Consider the following 19,499-nt stretch of genomic DNA (forward strand, 5'->3'; position numbering starts at 1 on the left):
TGACTTCATTGTCCAGGATTAGGACCAGCACTGTACCTTCCCTTCTGGAATCTTCTACATGGCGACATGAAAATGAATACACTTCAAGAAATCAACCCCTTCTCACTCGTTACATTACAACCATCCCAACTAATTTTGGGGAAGCTGAAATCTCCTAATATAATTTATCTGTTCTTGTTTTTACACACCTTAGTGAATTGTCTACATATATGCTCCTCTATTGCTTGCTGGATATTTGGGGGCCGACAGTGCACTACCAGCAATGTAACTGCCCCCTTCTGATTCCTAAGCTCTTTGTAAAAGCCCCATTTGAAGATCCTTCAAAGGTATTGTTCATTCTTAGGGCAGTGACTGATTCCTTCATTAACTAGCTAATGGACAAAGGAGCAGTGGTCCAAAAGCTAGTGGTTCAAAATAAACCTGCTGGACTATAACCTGGTGTTGTATGATTTTTAACTTTGTCCACCCAAGTCCAACACCGACACCTCCACATCTGAATTAATAATGCAATACCACCACCTCTTTTCCACCCTTCCTATCTTGCCTGAAGATCCTCTACCCCGGAATGTTGAGATGCCAGTCCTGCATCTCCCTCAACTACGTCTCTAAGATGGCAATATCAGAGCTGCCTATGGATCTGGGCGCAGTGAAACCACTTCCACCTGAGCATAGCAGCCCCACTTCTTCATCACAAATACAATGAGTGGCCAAGAGCCCTAGGCCTCAGTATTTGGCCCCAATGTAACTCTATGTATGGACCCTGGCCTCAATAACAATGATCATGAAACCATTGGTGATTGTCATTAGTGAGGCAGATGAGTTTTTAATGTCCTCTGCAGAAGGAAATCGACTGTTCTTACCCAGTCTGGCTGCATGTGTCCATTGCAGTTTGCTTGACTCTAAAAAGCACTCTGGAATGGTCTAATAACCCACTTAGTTTGTAACACATCACTACAAAGTCAAAATGAATGAAACAAGGTGGGACCATCCAACATTGACATAGGCACTGGGAATGACAGCAACAAATCCAGCTCAAGCTTGTGCCAAATGCAACACAGCATTACTACAGATGAGTAAAGCAACAATCTGAGATACACACTGAATCACAGGCAATCATTGAATTACAAAGTTCCAGTCTCAACCATAGCCACCCTTGGGTATGTTCTGTTCTAGTGACGGCACTTAGCCAGACACCATGAAGTCTCATAGCATCCATTCGAATACGGGCAAGATAACCTCCTACTGATTACTGCTTCCTACCCCCTGTCAGCGAATGAACCAGTACTCTTTCATGTTGAATACAAATTGGAAGAAAGCATTAAGGGTACTCTGCTTGTGGGATTTTAATATCCATCACAAAAAGTAGCTCAATGACTCCGCTACTAGCCAAGCTTTTTGAGTCTTTAAGGTCGTAACTGCTAGACTGGGTCTTCAGAAAGTGGTAGATAAATTAACGAGGAAAAAATCCCTACTTGATCTCATCCACATCAATAAACCTGATTCAGATGCACAGGCCCTTCATAGATTGGATATGATGACCACAACGCAGTCTGTCTGGTCACAAAGTTTATCTTCACATTTAGGATACCTTCCATTGTTTTGCATGCTAATTGGGACAGATTTCAAACTGATCTAAGCAATTCAAAACACTGTGTCCGTGAAGCATAATGGGCTATCAGCATCAGCATCAGAATTCAATCATGATCTCATGGCCCAGCATATCCCTTAGTCCACTGTTCCCATCAAACTGGAGGATTACCCTAATTTATTGAAGAATACAGGAGGGCTTTTCAGGAATAGCACCCAGGCACACCCATCAATGAGTTGTAAACCAGGTGGAAGGCTACAAAATAGGATTACATCTCTACCAAAGAACAGAAGCACCATACTATTCCAAGTTAAGTGATCTAAAAGATGGGACAAGGCTGAAGTATTTACATCTCTTTTCAGTCAGAAAAGTAATGCGGATGATTCATGATGAATGGACTAATGTATCATAATGGTTCCAATAAAATTACAAAGTGGCCACATTCACTATACAATTGGGAGAAACTGGAAATAGGCCTCCAGGTGAGTTTTAATACGTGATTTCCCATAAGTTAGTTGATCCATTGTTACAAGAGGAATTGAACACAAAAGTGAGAACAACAGTGCTTCACTTGTACAGGGTATTGGTGAGACCATATTGAGAACTGTGTGCATTTTTGCTACCCTTATTTAGGGAAGAATGTTGTTGTATTGGCTGTAGTTCAGAGAAAGTTTATTAGCTTAATAGCTGGGACGAGTAGATTGAGAATAGATTAGACATGCTGGGCTTGTTTCCACTGGAATTTCAAAGTGTGAATTAAGTTATGGAATCCTAAATGGTCTTGACAAGTAGACAATGGACAATATTACTTTTTATGAGTCCGTTTTAAAATTGGGGGTTATCCTTTTTGGACAAAGCTGAGGGGAGATTTCTTTTCTCTCAAAATTGTGTGGCTTTGGAATTCTTGATATTAGTAAGCAGAGGCAGTGAGCTCATTGGATATTTTTAAGGTGGAGGTAGACAGATTCATGTTAGGCAAGGGAATCAAAGCTTAAGACCATAAGACATAGAAGCAGAAATTAGGCCATTCAGCCCATTGGGTCTGCTTCACCATCCAATCATGACTGATAAGTTTCTCAACCCTTTTCTCCCGCTTTCTCCCTGTAACCCTTGATCTCCTTGACAACCTAGAACCGATGTATCTCCACATTAAATATACTCAATAACCTGGCCTCCACAGCTCTCTGTGGCAGGAAATTCCATAGGTTCATCACTCTCTGGCTGAAGAAGTTTCTCCTTATCTCTGTTTTCAAAGGTCTTTACTATATTCTAAGGACATGCCCTTGCTCCAACCAATGGAAACATTTTCCCAACCTCTACCCTGTTCAGGCCTTTCAGTATTCTGTATGTTTCTACTGGATCCCCCTCATCCTTCTGAGCACCATTAAGTATAGTCCCAAAGGCCTCAAATGTTCCTCATACGTTAAGTTCTTTATTCCTGGGACCATTCTCATGAACCCACTCCAGGAACAATACATTCTTTCTGAGATATAGGACCCAAAACTGTGCACAATATTCTTAATGTGGTCTGACCAAAACTTTAAAGAGCCTCAGAACTACATCCCTGCTTTTATATTCAAGTCCTCTTAAAATAAGTGACAACATTGCATTTGCCTTCCTAACTACTGATTCGATCTGCAGGTTTACCTTGAAAGAATCCTGGACTAGAACTCCCAAGTCTCTTTGCACTTCAGAATTCTGAATTTTCTTCCCATTTAGAAACTAGTCCATGCCTATATTCTTTTTACCAAAGTGCATGACCTCACACTTTCCCATATTATACTCCATCTTCCAATTTTTTGTCCACTCTCCAAATCTGTCCAAATCCTCCTGCAGCCTCCCTGTCTCCTCAATATTACCTCTCCCTCTACCTATTTTTGTATCATCTGCAAACTTAGCCAGAATGCCCTCTGTTCCTTCATCTAGATCATTACTGTATGAAGTAAAAAGTTGTGATGCTGACACCGACCCTTGCATCACATGTCACTGGCTACTATCCTGAGCAAGACATTTGTATCCCCACTCTCTGCTTTCTGCCAGACAGCCAAGCTTCTATTCATGCTAGCACCTTGCCTCTGACACCATGGGCCCTTATCTTACTCAGCAGCCTCGTGTGCAGCACATTATCAAAGGTCTTCTTGAAGTCCTGGTAGATAACATACATTGGCTCTCCTTGGCCTAATCTGCTTGTTAATCCTCAAGAAATTCTAGCAGATTTGTCAGGCATGACCTCCCCTTGATTAAACCATGCTGACTTTGTCCTATTTTACCATACACTTCCAAATATTCAGAAATCTCATCCTTCACAATGGGCTCTAAAATCTTACCCACAACTAAGGATAGGCTAATTGGCCTGTAAGTTTCCATCTTTTGCTTTACTCCCTTTTTAAACAGGAGTGTCATGTTAGTGATTTTCCAGTCCTCTGGGACCCTCCTGATTCTGGCAATTCCTGAAAGATCACCACTAACACGTCCACTATCTCTTCAGCTATCTCCCTTAGAACTCTGGGGTGTAGTCCATCTGGTCCACGTGATTTATCCACTTTGATACCTTTCAGTTTTTCTAGCACCTTCCCCTTGATGATGGCCACCATACTCAGCTCTGCTCCCTCATTCTCTTGAATTTTTGGGATATTACTCATGTCTTCCACCGAGAAGACTGACGTGAAATCATTATTCAGTTCCTCAGCCATTTCCTTGTTCCCCACTACTATATCTCCAGCATCATTTTCCAGCAGTCCAATGTCCTCTTTTGCCTTTCTTTTGTCCCTTAGATATATAAAGAAACTCTTACTGTCTTCTTTTATATTGTTACAACAGGAGAAAAACCCCTCTGGTAATTTAAACCCGACACACAGAAAATATTCACCCCGTGCTATAATCTGTGAAAATTTGAGAAGCAAAGAACTATCCCAAAAGTCACTATTTAAAGTAAAAATTAACAACTTTAAAAGTCTAACAGAGAATAATTAACTAGCAACTATTTACAACTCATTTATCTAAACCTATCTTTTCCCTTCCCCTCTACAGTATTGGTACAATAAAACCCCAATTAAGATTAAGAGGAAAATTCTAATTTCAAAACCAACCAGTTGTTGAATCTTCTCTTTGTATCTTCCTCTGTCGATTTGATCTCCAGGTTGGTGTCGATGTTTTTTCTCTGTGCAAACTCTTTCTCAGAGAGTTCTTACAAGCAGCCTACATCTGTTAGTCTTTTGGCAATTCTCCCACAGCTGTTCAATTTGTTTAATATTTATACCCCAAAGCATCAGATCATTTCATTGGTTTTAATACTGTCAAAATACCAAATTCAAAGTTGATTGGAGTTTAGTATCCTGGGGCATAATTTAAACTGATTGGTTGAATTTGAATTTATTTTTGTCTCATAACAACCCAGGTACTGCTAGCTGCTGGACCCAATGTTACATTGTCAATTTTCCAGTACTCTGTGTGCCTCTCTAAGCCCTTGCTAGCTTTCAACTCTCTTAAAGGTACAGTACCCCTGGCACCTTCATAACAATATTACTGGTGAGCTGACCCTCATATTTAATCTTCTTCCTCCTTATTCCTTTTTTTGTTGATCTATTTGTTTTTGTAAGCTTCCTAATCCTCTGGTTTCCCACTGCCCTTCCCCACAATATATGCTTTCTGTTTTGCTTTTATGTTATCCCTGACATCCCTAGTCAGTCATAGTTGCCTCGTCCTCCCTGTACTATGCTTCTTTTTCCTTGGGATGAATCTCTGTTGTGTCTCCTGAATCACTCCCAGAAACTCCAGCCATTGATGTTCCACTGTCTTTCCTGCTCAGTTCCTCTCCCAGTCAATTCTACCCATCTCCTCCCTCATGCCTCTGTAGTTGCCTTTATTCAGCTATAGTGCCATTACCTCTGATTCTATCTTCTGCCTCTCAAATTGCACACTAAATGTAATCATATTATGATTACTGTCTCCTAAAGGTTCCTTCATCTTAGCCTCCTTATCAAGTCTGCCTCATCGCACATCACTAAAGCCAGTATTGCCTGTTCCCTTGGGGCTCCACCACAAGCTGCTCCAAAAAAAAAACATCTTGTTGACATTCTACAAATTCCTTTTCTTGCAATCCACTCCCAACTTAATTTTCCCAGTCCACCTTCATATTGAAGCCCTCCTTGAGCACTGTAACTTTGCCTTTCTTACACACCCTTATCTCCTGGTGTATCTTGCACCCCAGCTCCTGACTACAGTTTGGAGGCCTGTACATAACTCCAGCTATGTTTGTTTTTAACCTTTGTGGTTCCTCAATTCTACCTACACAGATTATACTGACCATACTTCATTTCTTACTACTGATTTAATTTCATTTCTTACTAATAAGGCAACCCCACCCCCTCTGCTTACCTGCCTATCTTTTCGATAGGATGTATATCTTTGAATATTCAGCTCCCAATCCTGATCCCCTTGCAGCCGTGTCTCTGTGATGCCCATCATATCATAACTGCCAATTTTGCTCTGCCTCACAAGCTCATTTACCTTATTCCTTACATTGCATACATTCAGATATAACTCCTTTAGTCCTGTATTAACCATCTCTCTTCTCATTGTCATTTGTTTGTCCAGTGTGTTTGAGGTTTGATTGGGAATGTAGATGGGAATGTAGAATTCGATAAAAAAACAGATCAGACATCTTATTGAGTAGCATTAGGCTGGAGGGCCTGAAAGGTCTGCTTTGCTCTTATTATTTGTTCATGTGGGCTCTTTCTCTTTGTTCATCACATGCTCTACCTTCTTACAGACATTGATTTGCCATTTAGTTGCAGCAACATTGTTAATGCACATTGAGATGGTTTGCCAGTCTTTGAGAATTCTGACATATCTCAATTTTCTCTCCCTGAGATAACTGTTACAAACTTTGAACAGGTGTCAGCCAGAGTAAAGAAGACAACAAACTATGTTTTGACAGTAACCGGCCATTTTCTTACCAACTCTTAAGATGAAGAAAGGATTTTAATTCACCAACGTCTAACATAAACAATTGAATAACGTGAATAACGATTTCACATCTTGAGGGTGGCATGATGGCTCAGTGGTTAGCACTGCTGCCTCACAGCACTAGGGTGCCAGGTTCAATTCCAAGCCTCTGGTGACCTGTGTGGAGTTTGCACATTCTCCCTGACTGTGTGGGTTTCCTCCAGGTGCTCTGTTTTCCTCCCACAATCCAAAGATGTGCAGGTCAGGTGAATTGGTCATGCTAAATTGCCCGTTAGGTGTATTAGTCAGAGGGGTCTGTGGGTTACTCTTCCAAGGGTTGTTGGGCCGAAGGGCCTGTTTCCCCACTGTAGGGAATGTAATCTTCTGGTGCACTGTGTACGCTTTTGTATGAACATGAAATTACCATTGAGTATTAGTCTCGGACGAAGATAACCAAGTTTCTGGCTAGGCGAGACTGATGGTTAATTGAATTGTTGTGAACTTGCTTTCTTAGACCATCCTATTGATGTTTTGTTGTTTTTCTTTCGAAACTCATGAATCTGTCATTTAAAGTGTAAAGGTCAAATTGCCATTTTCTGCTCACAGAGACCAATTCCGACATGTCTTCACCAAGCAGCGGGGTCTATCATATTCAGTTTCCATCACAGCCCTCGAGGGTTAGGTGGGGTGGGAAATATTACATTTTGCAGCCTAGAAACAGTCGCTGAAGTGAGGGAAGAACTTTCGAGAGCGTCACGTTCTTGTACATTTTAACGGGCTCGAGCCGACACAGGTCGGAGTCAGAATAACAGTGCAACTGTTTAAAGCTAGCCCTTTTCCTTGCAAGCGTTACATTTTTATTCTCTCTCACTTCTTTTGCTGCTACTCCCTTCCCCCCCGCCCCCACCAAACAAAAATCTTGCTTTAATTTGTCATCAAGTGCTGGCTGTGATTGGAGCGAGCCGGCCGAGAGAGAGAGAGAAACAGGCACCAGGAGTGATCAGCGTGTACCCTCGGAGCTGTTGCCTGCCTGGGAGACTCCTACTGCCACCGGCTTGACATTTGGCTGAGGGTGATGCTTGCTGGTGGCGGGGGAACGTGAGCACTGAACACAGGGTCTTGCAGGGAGAGCCAATGTTACCTCCAGCCGGAGTGGATGGACCCGTGAATCTCAGAGCAGGAGGAACGCGAAGACCTTCCTCTCCGTGTAGCCCCAACCGAATTGAATAAAGACACAGAATGGAGCTAGAGTGAGGAAACAAGAGCTTTCTGCATGCATGGATGTGTTTAGCTTTGTGAAGATCGCAAAGCTGTCAGGGTAAGTGCGCCTCGTTCATTCTCGGAATATTGCCCGCTTGCTAGCTCCCCGTCCCGTGGAAACAGCTCGAGTGCACGGACAGCCAGAATGGGGACAGCCGTGAAGATACGATGCTTCATTTTCAGGATTTGTTTTCCCTGTGTCGAACACTGTCTTAGTGTACTGGTTACAGGCAGATAGGTTGTCAAGCAGCGAGGATAATAGAGATGCAGTGACACGGGTGTGTAAGTGAGAGAAGAATTAGTGGAAAATTAAAGAACGATTTTTATTGAATTTTACTCTAAGCCTTAGAAGTCTTGGAGTCGGTGGTTTATGACTGATGAACAACATAACACTTCGCGATCTTCCCAACTGTGAGGAATATTGAATATCTTTTTTCCACCCCCCCGCCCCCGTGGGTTGAATATTACAGAGGGGTTGCAGAATGGTAAATCGACTGTCCTTTATTACCCTGGTCGAAAAAAAAAGTTAAATTTCTTTTTAGCGTCGCCAAAGCTGCTTGTTTGACTTGCCCTCGCCACTTGGATGGTCGTATTTGTGTCTGGTGGGCACTCAAGTAAATATCGGTTTAAATTCAGCTGGTGTTTCTGAGTCTGGCATTTAAAAGCAGCAGCAGCAGAATTTCCTGACACTTTAATTGTTGGGTGCGAGGGAGGTTGGGCTAGCATGAAGCAACAGCACTGTGCGTCTGTGGATGACTCTCCCTCTCCCTCCTCTCTCAACAACATATGCACACATTCTCTCTGCCGATGAAAACCCTACAAACAGGCACTCGTTTCCAAAAAGATGTCACTTCATGCGTCTTTGTTGGATTGCCTTTAGTTCACTGTTGATTATAATCTGTCAGCAATGCTTCAGGTTTGATCACTCAAGTGAGAAGCCTCCTTCGAACACCATTTTCCCATGTATATGCGTTACGATTTAATGGTTTTCACAGTGGGCATCAACTTTGTCTCTCAAATTATATTGGATGACTTTTTAAAACGGCAATATCAGAACTTGGGAGTATTTTAAAATTGTAATAAAATACATATTGCATTGCATTACTTAGATATGACATATAAACTATTCAAGTTTTCAATCACTGTAAATTATTTGAATTTGCTTTGGAATTCTCTAAGAGCAGGACATCCTGAACGTATGATAATTCTATGGAAAATCTCTGCAACTTTCCAACACTTAGGCTGCTGAAGTAGGATTAGACAAACGTGAAGCACAGTTTTCTCTGCGGGCATATGCAGATCTGGTTTTATCAGCATTTGCTTTGATTGGACTCTGTCCACCAACTTGCAGAACATGCAGTTCACCACCAATATGTTATTTTGTATTGCAATATATGAAAGAATTGGAAGATATTTGCTTGTTTGTGGACACAAACCCTATGGATTCCTGCAAGGAAGGAAATACATTTATAAAGAGATTATAAGAAACAAAGCTCACAAATCCTCAAGATTTGAAATATTAAGAAAAGCAATAAATGTTAAAAATATACGATATGAGAAGTCATTGGCAGATAGGATCAAGGAAAATCCTAAAGCTTCCTATAGGTATATCAGGAATAAAAGAAAGATTAGAGAAGGATTAGGGCCAATCAAGGACAATAGTGGGAAGTTGTGCGTGGAGTCTGAGGAGATGGGGAAGCACTAAATGAATATTTTTTGTCAGAATTCACACTGGAAAAAGACAATATTGTCAAGGAGAATACTGAGATACAAGCTATTAGACTAGATGGGATTGATGTTCACAAGGAGGAGGTGTTAGCAATTCTAGAAAGTGTGAAAATAGATAAGTCCCCTGGGCCAGATGGAACTTCTCCTAGGATTCTCTGGGACGCCAGGGAGGAGATTGCAGAGCTGTTGACTTTGATCTTTATGTCGTCATTGTCTACAGGAATAGTGCCAGAAGAATGGAGGATAGCAAATGTGGTTCCCCTGTTCAAGAAAGGGAGTAGAGACAACCCTGGTAATTACAGACCAGTGAGCCTTACTGTGGTTGTGGGTAAAGTGTTGGATAATCATCTAGAGATGAATACGTTGATTAGGGATAGTCAACATGGTTTTGTGAAGGGTAGGTTGTACCAGACAACCTTTATTGAGTTCTTTGAGATGGTGACCAAACAGGTGAATGAGGGGAAAATGGTTGATGTGTTTTGTATGGATTTCATTAAGACATTGGATAAGGTTCTCCACGGTAGGCTATTGCACAAAATAGGGAGGCGTGGGATTGAGGGTGATTTAGCTGTTTGGATCAGAAGTTGGCTATCTGAAAGAAGACAGAGGGTGGTGGTTGATGGGAAATGTTCATCCTAGAGTTCAGTTACTAGTGGTGCACTGTAAGGATCTGTTTTGCGTCCACTAGTATTTGTCATTTTTATTAATGACCTAGGTGAAGGTGTGGACGGATGGATTAGTAAATTTGTGAATGACACTAAGGTCAGTGGAGTTGCGGATAGTGCTGAAGGGTATTGCAGCTTACAGAGGGACATAGATAAGCTTCAGAGCTGGGCTGAGATGTGGCAAATGGAGTTTAATGTGGAAAAATGTGAGATGATTCACTTTGGAAGGAGCAACAGGAATGAAGAGTACTGGGCTAATGGTAAGATTCCTGGTAGTGTAGATAAGCAGGGAGATCTCAGTGTCCATGTACATAGATTCCTGAAAGTCGCCACCCAGGTTGATAGGATTGTTAGCTTTTATTAGTAGAGGGATTGACTTTCAGAGCCACGAGGTTGTGCTGCAGCTGTACAAAACTCTGGTGCGGCCACACTCAGAGTATTGAGTATAGTTCTGGTCACCGCATTGTGGGAAGGATGAGGAAGCCTTGGAAAGGGCTTGGAGGAGATTTACTAGGATATTCCCTGGTATAGAGGGAAGGTTTTATGAGAAAAGGCTGAGGGCCTTGAGGCTGTTTTCATTATAGAGAAGAAAGTTGAGAGATGACTTAATTGAGACATACAAGATAATCAGAGGGTTAGATGGGGTGGACAGTGAGAGCCTTTTTCCTCGGATGGTGATGGCTAGCTTGAGGGAACATAGCTTTAAATTGAGGGGTGATAGATATAGAACAGATGTCAGAGGTGGTTTCTTTATTCAGAGAGTAGTAGGGGCCTGGAATGCACTGCTTGCAACAGTAGTAGACTCACCATCTTTATGGATGAAAATGGAATAGTGTAAGATAGATGGGCTTCAGATTGGTTCCACAGGTCAGCGCAACATCGAGGACTGAACGGCCTATACTGCGCTGTAATGTTCTATGGTCTATACAAATTGTTGCTCAGAATCTGCATGAGAAAAGATAGGTTTGTGTTTCTGGCAGGGCCTTTCAGCAGCACTTGAAAGTTAATCAGTCTTCATTCTTTCAGATGCTGATTAATTTCCCATGTGCTTCCAAAATTTTCCTTTTTTAGATCTAATCGAGAATAAAGAGATGTCTTAGTTTTTGCTATCACCTTGAAACTGCTCAGTGATATTAACAACTTAAAATGATTATATACCAAAAACTTGACTGGGTTGTATTATTCAGTTTTGAGGTCTGATAGCAATTGCCATGTACTGCATGCTTTCAGTGCTGGGGAATTCTTATTGACTGAGAAACTATTATGACACTAAGTTTATCAAAGTCAATTCCTAAGAAATTTAATAGCTTCCACCTATGTTTTTGAAATCTACTTTATGACTTACAGTTCTGCATTAAGAAAATAATCTGTCAAATTAATCAAATTCACAGAAGAATTGCACAGGATACTGTAGTGTCAATGTTCCAAATTTGTTGCAATTTATACCAAATAGCTTAACCCAAAGTCTGTAATGACCACAGCATTTTAATGGTGATTTTCATAATCTTATATCATTTTGGGGCAGACTGGGACATATGCAAACAACACACCTGTGGCAGAAATGGCAAACATCATACGAGTGAAATTTAAAGGATGTAGATATTTAATGGGAAATCTTAGTTTGGGGAATAACAACTCTTCAGGCTGTAGGAAATCCTCAGAAAGCATTTCAACCTGTTCACAGATCTTGAAAGGGCAGAGATGAAAGATATGAAAGTTCAGGAAATCCAAAATGCAAGCTCAAGGCTGCAGCCAGATGGTAATACAATCCAATACATTTCCCCTTTTTATGACTGCTCATGATCAGATAGTGCAGCATGAGTGCAAGGAGAGTGGTTCGGTTCCTAAATAACAGCACAATTCCATTAAATCAACATTTCAAGATGCCCAGAAGGAAATTATAGCAGGTTTCAAATTGCAATTGATTTGAACTGTCTCTTGCTTTGTCAAACCTATGCTGGGTGGTAGCTGCAAGTATTGCTAATGGATGATCCATCTCTGTGCTTGGCTTAAGATCGCTCCTGCAGTTATTACCAGGCAGGTGCAACATTGTCCTCACATTAGGTTGCTGGAATCTCAGTTATACTGCTAATCAGGTTATGCTAGAAATTGATCACTAGGGAATGCTACCTTTTCATGTATCATTGCTGACAGTACCAAAGACTGGTTTTGAAGATTTGTTAGTCAGATATTCATACTTTTATTTTGTCCTTTGGTTTGCTAGTTCGGTTTCCATTGGGAATAAGAGTAATTGCAAGCATTAAGCTTATTGCTAGGTGAGGCTTGTGTATTGTTTTTCTGTGGTGATAGGGTTCAAAGAGCAAACAGTTGTGGTCAAGGAGCTCTGGTGCAGGTATAGGGGTGTATCTCTCCATTACTGTTCCTTCCAATAGGTGCTGGTGGAAAACAACAACCAGCCTCAGGGCTCATGAGAGCCTAAATGGCAGTGTTGAAAAATAATGAGCAAGAACATCCAAAAACAAAGACCAGTGTCAACTTAATATTACTGTGACCTTTCAATCTACTCCTTTATACTTGCCACTAGTTGGCAACCTCAAGCAGCCATTTTGTAGGAGCATGGCCATAACTGGACATTTCTGCTTTTCTGCTGAAAGGAAATGATTTAGATTTATATTGAAATGGGTTCAAACAGGTTTAAAATTCATTGAACAGTAGAAATAGGAGACTTTTGATCCCTCAAACTTGCTCTGCCATTCAATATGATCATGATTATGGCTGATCATTAAGCTCAGCACCCTAATTCTGCCTTCAGCCCCCTGATAATCCTTGATCCCTTTAGCGATAAAAGCTACATCTACTTTCTCCTTAAAAGCACAATGTTTTGACCTCAATCATTTTCTCTGTTAGTGAATTCCACATGCTCATCACTGTCTGGCTGAAGAATTTCTCGTCATCTCTGTTCTAACAGTTTTACCCCTTATCCTTAAATAATGACCCCAAGTTCTGAACTTATCCACCATTGTGAACCTCCTTCCTACATCTTACCTGTTTGGTCCTGTTAGAATTTTATAGATTTTCTTCCCTCGATCTTCTAAATTCCAGTGAATATTATTCTAGCCAACACAATCTATCCTCATTTATCAAAACTGTTTTCCCAGGATTCAGTCTGGTAAATCTTCACTGCACTCCCTCTATACAAGTTCATCCTTCCTCAGTTAAGGGCACACAGTATTCCAGGTGTGGCCTCACCAATGACCTGTTTAATTGCAGCAAAATGTCCTTGTTTCTGTATTCCAATCCTCTTGCTATAAAGGCCAACATACAGTCAACTTTTTTTTACTGCACATTTACTTGCAGCAACTGGTGCACAGGGATATCCAAGTCTTGGTGGACATGCTCCTCTCTCAATTTACAGCCATTCAAATAATAATCTGCCCTCCTACTTTCACTACAAAAATTTATAAGCTCACATATATTCAGATTATACTGCATCTACCATGCAGTTGCTCACTCCCTCTGCCTGTCCAAATCACACTATAACATCTCTGCATCTGCCTCACAGCTCACCCTTCCACCTAGCTTTGTGTATTTTGCAAATTTTGAAATATTACTTTTAATTCTTTCATCTAAATCATTAACATGTATTATGAATAGTGGGATCCTAGTACTGATCCCTGCCTGCTATTCAGGAAAGGACCCACTTATTCCCACTGTTTGTTTTCTATCAGTTCACACATTTTCTATCCATTTCAATACAATATCCCCAATCCCATGTCCTTTAATTTTACCCATTAATCCCTTACAAAAGACTTGCTTGAAAGCCTTCTGAAAGTCCATAAATAAATGACATCAACTGGCTCCCTTGATCACTCTACTAGTTACATCTTTGAAGAATTCAAGTAGATTTGCCAAGCATGATATTATTTTTGTAAATCCATACTGACTCTGTCTGGTTCTTTTTTTAAGTGCTCTGCAATACAATCCTTGAGAATGGATTCTTACATCTTCCCAACTACCAATGACAGACTTGCTAGTTCCCTTCTTTTTCTCTACCTCCCCTTTTCCTCTTATGGTGCTGTAATAATAGATAAAGCTCAACAGGCAGCCCTCATCCCCCTGAGCCCATGGCTTTACATATGGCTTTAAGTCCAGATATAGAGTCTTAAGCACAAAATCGAGGCTAATACAGCACAGAATTACTGAGGCACTGCTGTATTGTTGGGAGATGGTGTTCTTTAGTTGGAAAAGATGTTAAACTGAGGCGCTGTCCTTAATTATAAAAGATCCTCTCACAGAAGATGAGCAGTGGAAGTCAGGTTGACTTGATCAAAGTTTATCCCTTGGCTGACATCATTTCAAAATGTTTTGTTTTATAATTGCATTGCTGTTTGTGGGGATTGCTGTGCCCAAATGCCTTCACATTTCTTACATGATCAACAATATTGCATTACAAAATAACTTAATTGACTTTGACACAACCTAAGATTGTGAAATGCTTTATGTAACAGAATGTCATTTTCTTCATGTGTTGCCACGAATGAGACAAAGAAGAGTTTTAAGTGTTATTTGTCCTGGGATTACTCAATATATTGTCTCAGAGTTTCTGCAAGTGTTCTTTATTATCCATGGAAAGGTTATTGCTATGAGCCAAGAATGGGGTACTTGGAAATTATATCTTTTATTGGAGAATCTTTATTGTTTTGTTGTATCCATGAGCATATAACTGATGATGTAATAAATGACAAAAGGAAAAGAAACTCTGTGATCATGGTCCACTTCAGTCTTGAAAGGGAAGCCAACCTAATGAGGGAAAATATGTTTATTTCAAGCTCATTATGAGTCAGAAGCAGAGATCTGGCTTGAACAAGTTATGCACAAGTTAGTGCAGCAATTTATTATTTTTCTTAATTTCAATTCATTGATTGTAATCAAATTAAGTAATTTTGATTGGATTTGTCACTTTGCATGCTTTATGGTTTCTTGTATTCCTAAAGCAATTCGTATCGGACCTTACCACATTGAAAAATTATCATAAGTATTAAGCCTTATATCAAAACACAGAATTTTCAGTTCATGTGAGTTACACTAAAGTTAGATATCAGGCAAGCTGTGCAAACTCCTGAACATGACACACTGGAGACTGCATATGGCAGTGACCAGGGCACTAAACCTGAGTGAATATTGACAGCAAGCATGATGTTTGAAATATTAATGATGCATAACAATGCTGAGGTGTTAGTTAGTTGGTATCTTCCTAAATTGTCTTAGGTTGGCAAAATAAAGACTTTCTTCCTGACTTCTAATGATTATCTGCCTGGTAATGTCTACCTCCACCAAAGTCAATCACTTTGCTGTGATTAAAAGTTTTATTCAATTCAATAATACCATTGAAATTAACAAATATTGATGCAATTAACAAGTATTATGCCCATCCAGTTCCCATGTAACAAACACTGCTCTGAACTGTCCATTCACCCTTTCATTGTATATTTGAACTCACAAACCTCTGACTCAGAAGTGAGGGTGACACAATGAAGACAAGATGGTAGCTTCTTATTTGAAAAAAATATAGGAATGGGCAGGCAGTGCTTCCAGAAAAGTTGACTGCAGTATATACATAGTTTAGAATTAACATCACTATTTATTAGTCTGTCCTTTTTTGTGATGTCTATCACTGATACCCTTCCCTACAGATATGCAAATATGTTTTGAATACACTTTCTTGTTAACATCAATTCAGTCACATGACACCACTCTGGACTAATATTAATCTCCCTCAGTGTTATAAAGGATGCTTATGTTTAAGTTATTGTTTGAAGAATGGAACTTGTTTTAGAAGCAATATTTTATACCTATATTCACTCAGTGAGTTAGATCTTCACATTATGAACAGTGTAAAATGAATGATGGCAAAATGACAGCGCATTTTACACATCTCCTGACATTTGCAATTTAAAATTGAGGGAGATACTGAGAAAGTATATGGTGATTTGCTGATTAGAAAAAGGAAACGTCCTTTCACTGAAATGTAACATGTTTTTAAGTATCTGACAGGCCAGGTGCTAAAAAGCTATTTTCTCCTGACTGGAGAATCAGGACTAAAGTTCGAGTCCCAAGCTAAGGGGTTGGCCTTTAGGAATAAACTGTGGAAAACTTTCTTTGCTCAGATGGTTGTGAATCTTTGAGATTCTGTAATCATGAGATAATGCCCTTTTCTAAAATATATGTATTATGCAGCACTTGCATTCAAGTGGACAAAACATTAAATGCTTTTAGACAGCTGTGTATGCATAGCATCTTGAAGTGGATCGCATGTACGATTGCAATAACTTTCAGGTTTCAAAGTGGCTGTGCAGCTTAGATAGAACATTGCCCAGACAGCAGTATTCCTCAGTCAATGATTATATTCAAGGCCAAGATTACTAGGTAAAGGAATCAAGGGGTATAGGGAGTAGGTGAGAAAATGGAACAGATACAGAAATTCAACCAGGATTTTATTGAATGGCAAAGGTTTGAGGGGTTATAGAGTCCACTTTTGCTGCTTTTTTTTTATCTTGTCACCTGTTTAATATCATCACAGAGACTAAAACATACCTCATATGATGTACTAATCATATCAAACTAGTTGTAGAATATAGAACAGTGTAGCACAGGAATGGGCCCTTCGGCCCACGATGTTGTGCCAAACATGACATCAGATTAAACTAATCATTTCTGCCTGTCCTTGGTCAATATCTCTCCATTCCTTGCATAATTAAACATTCAAAGGCTCAGTGTGCCAAAGCACCAGCACAAGAGCGGTGGGATTCTAACACATGACTACATAGAAACTGAAGCCTTAGTCCATCGCCCTCGACCACTCAGCCACACCATGCAGGCAGTAATAATGGTTGTTTTGTGAAAAACTATGAAATCTCAACATTTACTGATCCAACAATATCAGATCACAAGCTCATAAATCATAAATCATACTTAATAACTTCCAATCCTGACTCCTAACCTGTCTTGTTAATGAAAATACAGGACCATACGATAGCTATAGTTGCAGTAGAATTTCATACACTCAAGAATGAGACTGCTCTTTTTTATAATCACGTAGGATGCTAGTTGCATATCCGCAGTGCAATTTGCAGGCATTGACCAAATAAGGAAAGTACATTTTAAACAGTATTTTTATGATACTTCGAGCTCAGGACAAGCAGCTATGCAGCATCAGATCTGAAAGCAGCAGTGGTATTAATGTTTCGCAAAATTATGCTGACAGAAGACTTCCTGTTAATTCAAATGTTCATCTGGGAGATGTACATCCTATCTCAAGTGGTCACAGTACTATTTGAGTTGGAAAGATTAATTAGGCTTTTTCTACAACTGAATATGGACAGATTTGCAATATGAGTGCTACAGAGACTGGAAAAAAAAATCAGCATATTCAATAAATGCAAATGCCCGATGTTTGCCAGCACGTATTGCAGAAATACCCAAATTCACTGGGGAATCACAAATCCCATCCCTGAACTTCGTGTCTCTCATTTTGCAGGAATGGAATTAGGATTGAGTTGTGATTCATGCATTCACAGCTTCTGAAGACAGCTGGCTATTTAAATAACCAGTTTCCTTTATTGAAATGGAATTTTGGAATCCCTGAACTGTGGAGGTTAGATCAGGTAAGAGCAGGTCTGTGCTCAGTGCATTTAGCTTTGGAAAATTTGGGCTCTGCTTTAGAGAACTGAGATACTCCTGCACATCTGGTCCCAGAATATTGTGTGGGCATGGGCACACAAGTCCTTTGGGACTTAATTGTGAAGAAGACAGCAAGGAAATATAAATAAGCAATAACAAACTTGCAAAATTATTGTGTAAATGATAATGTGCTGGCAAGGCAAAATACAACTTACCTTGAAAATGGGTGAAGGACTGTCTCCCCAAATCTTTCCAACTTCAACTTCTCATCAGAACCCACCTCCAGTCAATTCAATTACAAAAAGACTCACAGCTTACTGAGAATACTGTGCTTTTACAAGACTTACAATCCAGCTAAAACATCTAAGAAACTGCAGGTCTGCTATGCAAGAGACGAAAATGATTTCACACTGTAATCATGTTCTTTTTCCTTATATGCATCTAACACTTATTTGTGTGGCCTGTGTGTGAGGCATCACATTGTCAACCTTTAAGGCAAGTTTGTGATAATACATGAACTTCTTTATTTTTAAGTTCACGGAAAACATTTTGCTAGTATCATTTAAGTTGGACCAAATCACTCTTAGGGAAAGAAAGTAATCTAACCTTGTGTAAAAACACTTCAATTGTAGACAACAATAAAATATTAAATTCCATTGTGACAACAGCCTTGGCTTAACGTCACTCAAAGGTGGCACTTCTGCTGATGCAGGACTCACTTGATTCTGCACTGAAGTGCCTGCTGGGATTATTTGCCCATGTGTTTGAAGTGGGGCTTGAACCCACTTTTGAATCATAGAATGTCTACAATGTGGAAGCAGACCATTTGACCCATTGATTCCAGACTGACCCTCCAATGATTATCCCACCCAGACCCACCCTATCTTATAATCCTGAATTTCCCATGGCTAACCTACCTGGACTGCACACCCCTGAATATTATGGGCAATTTAGCAAGGCAAATCTACCTAACCTGCACATCTTTGGACTGTGGGAGGAAACTGGAGCACCCGGAGAAACCCACAAAGCCACAGGGAGAATGTGCAGACTCCACACAAACAGTTGCCCGAGGTTGGAATCAAACCCGGGTCCCTGGCGCAGTGCTAACCACTGAGTCACCATGCTGCCATTGATTCAAAGCTGCCACCAAGCAGGAATATAGCAGATGTAAAACTACATTATTGAAACTGCTGTAAATCTTGGATACTTAAGTAAATTGCCACCTTTGCTTTGTTTCAAAGCTCTCTTCATGAAATCATTGAGTCACAAGCATCCTGTGATCGCACATGACAAGAGAATAATATAAACCATGTCAAAACACATCACGTTGTTTACCTTTAATGTCAACGTACTGAGAATGATGGTTCTTTTTGTCTCTGCAAACAAAAAAAAAAGCTTTTGCCAGGTTCCCTTTTCTGAAGACGGTGTCACTTTAAAGCCAGTGTGTTATTCCACCTCCAGAATAACAGCAAGCAGAATGAGTCACTTTTCATAGATTTAATCAAATGTACATTACACTTAATCCAATGGCAGTGCAAAACACAAGATATCAATCACTCGTTACCATCCCTTATTATTTACATCTATTTAAATCCTGTTGACTGGCAAGAAACTGTGCCAGTACAAAAATGGCACAGATTCTGCTGTAATCATGTGCTGACTCAATTTTT

At 40.1% G+C, this 19,499-nt stretch overlaps 1 protein-coding gene across 2 annotated transcripts in view; it reads left to right on the forward strand.

Moving 5' to 3' along the window:
• The first annotated feature begins 7,159 nt into the window (after positions 1-7,159).
• frmpd4 (FERM and PDZ domain containing 4) overlaps positions 7,160-19,499 on the forward strand; it is a 646,818-nt gene continuing 634,478 nt past the window's right edge. Inside the window, exon 1 of one of the 2 annotated variants that reach the window (XM_087992956.1) lies at positions 7,160-7,853. In XM_087992956.1, the coding sequence (XP_087849082.1) occupies positions 7,813-7,853 (41 nt within the window). In that variant the 5' untranslated portion in view covers positions 7,160-7,812. The remainder of the gene's footprint in view (positions 7,854-19,499) is intronic. The other variant, XM_087992958.1, reaches the window with a different exon arrangement.

Source organism: Chiloscyllium plagiosum, unplaced genomic scaffold (genome assembly GCF_037043375.1).
Source record: "Chiloscyllium plagiosum isolate Xiang-an unplaced genomic scaffold, Cpla_swu_hap1 HiC_scaffold_12, whole genome shotgun sequence".
NCBI classification, from domain to species: domain Eukaryota; kingdom Metazoa; phylum Chordata; class Chondrichthyes; order Orectolobiformes; family Hemiscylliidae; genus Chiloscyllium; species Chiloscyllium plagiosum.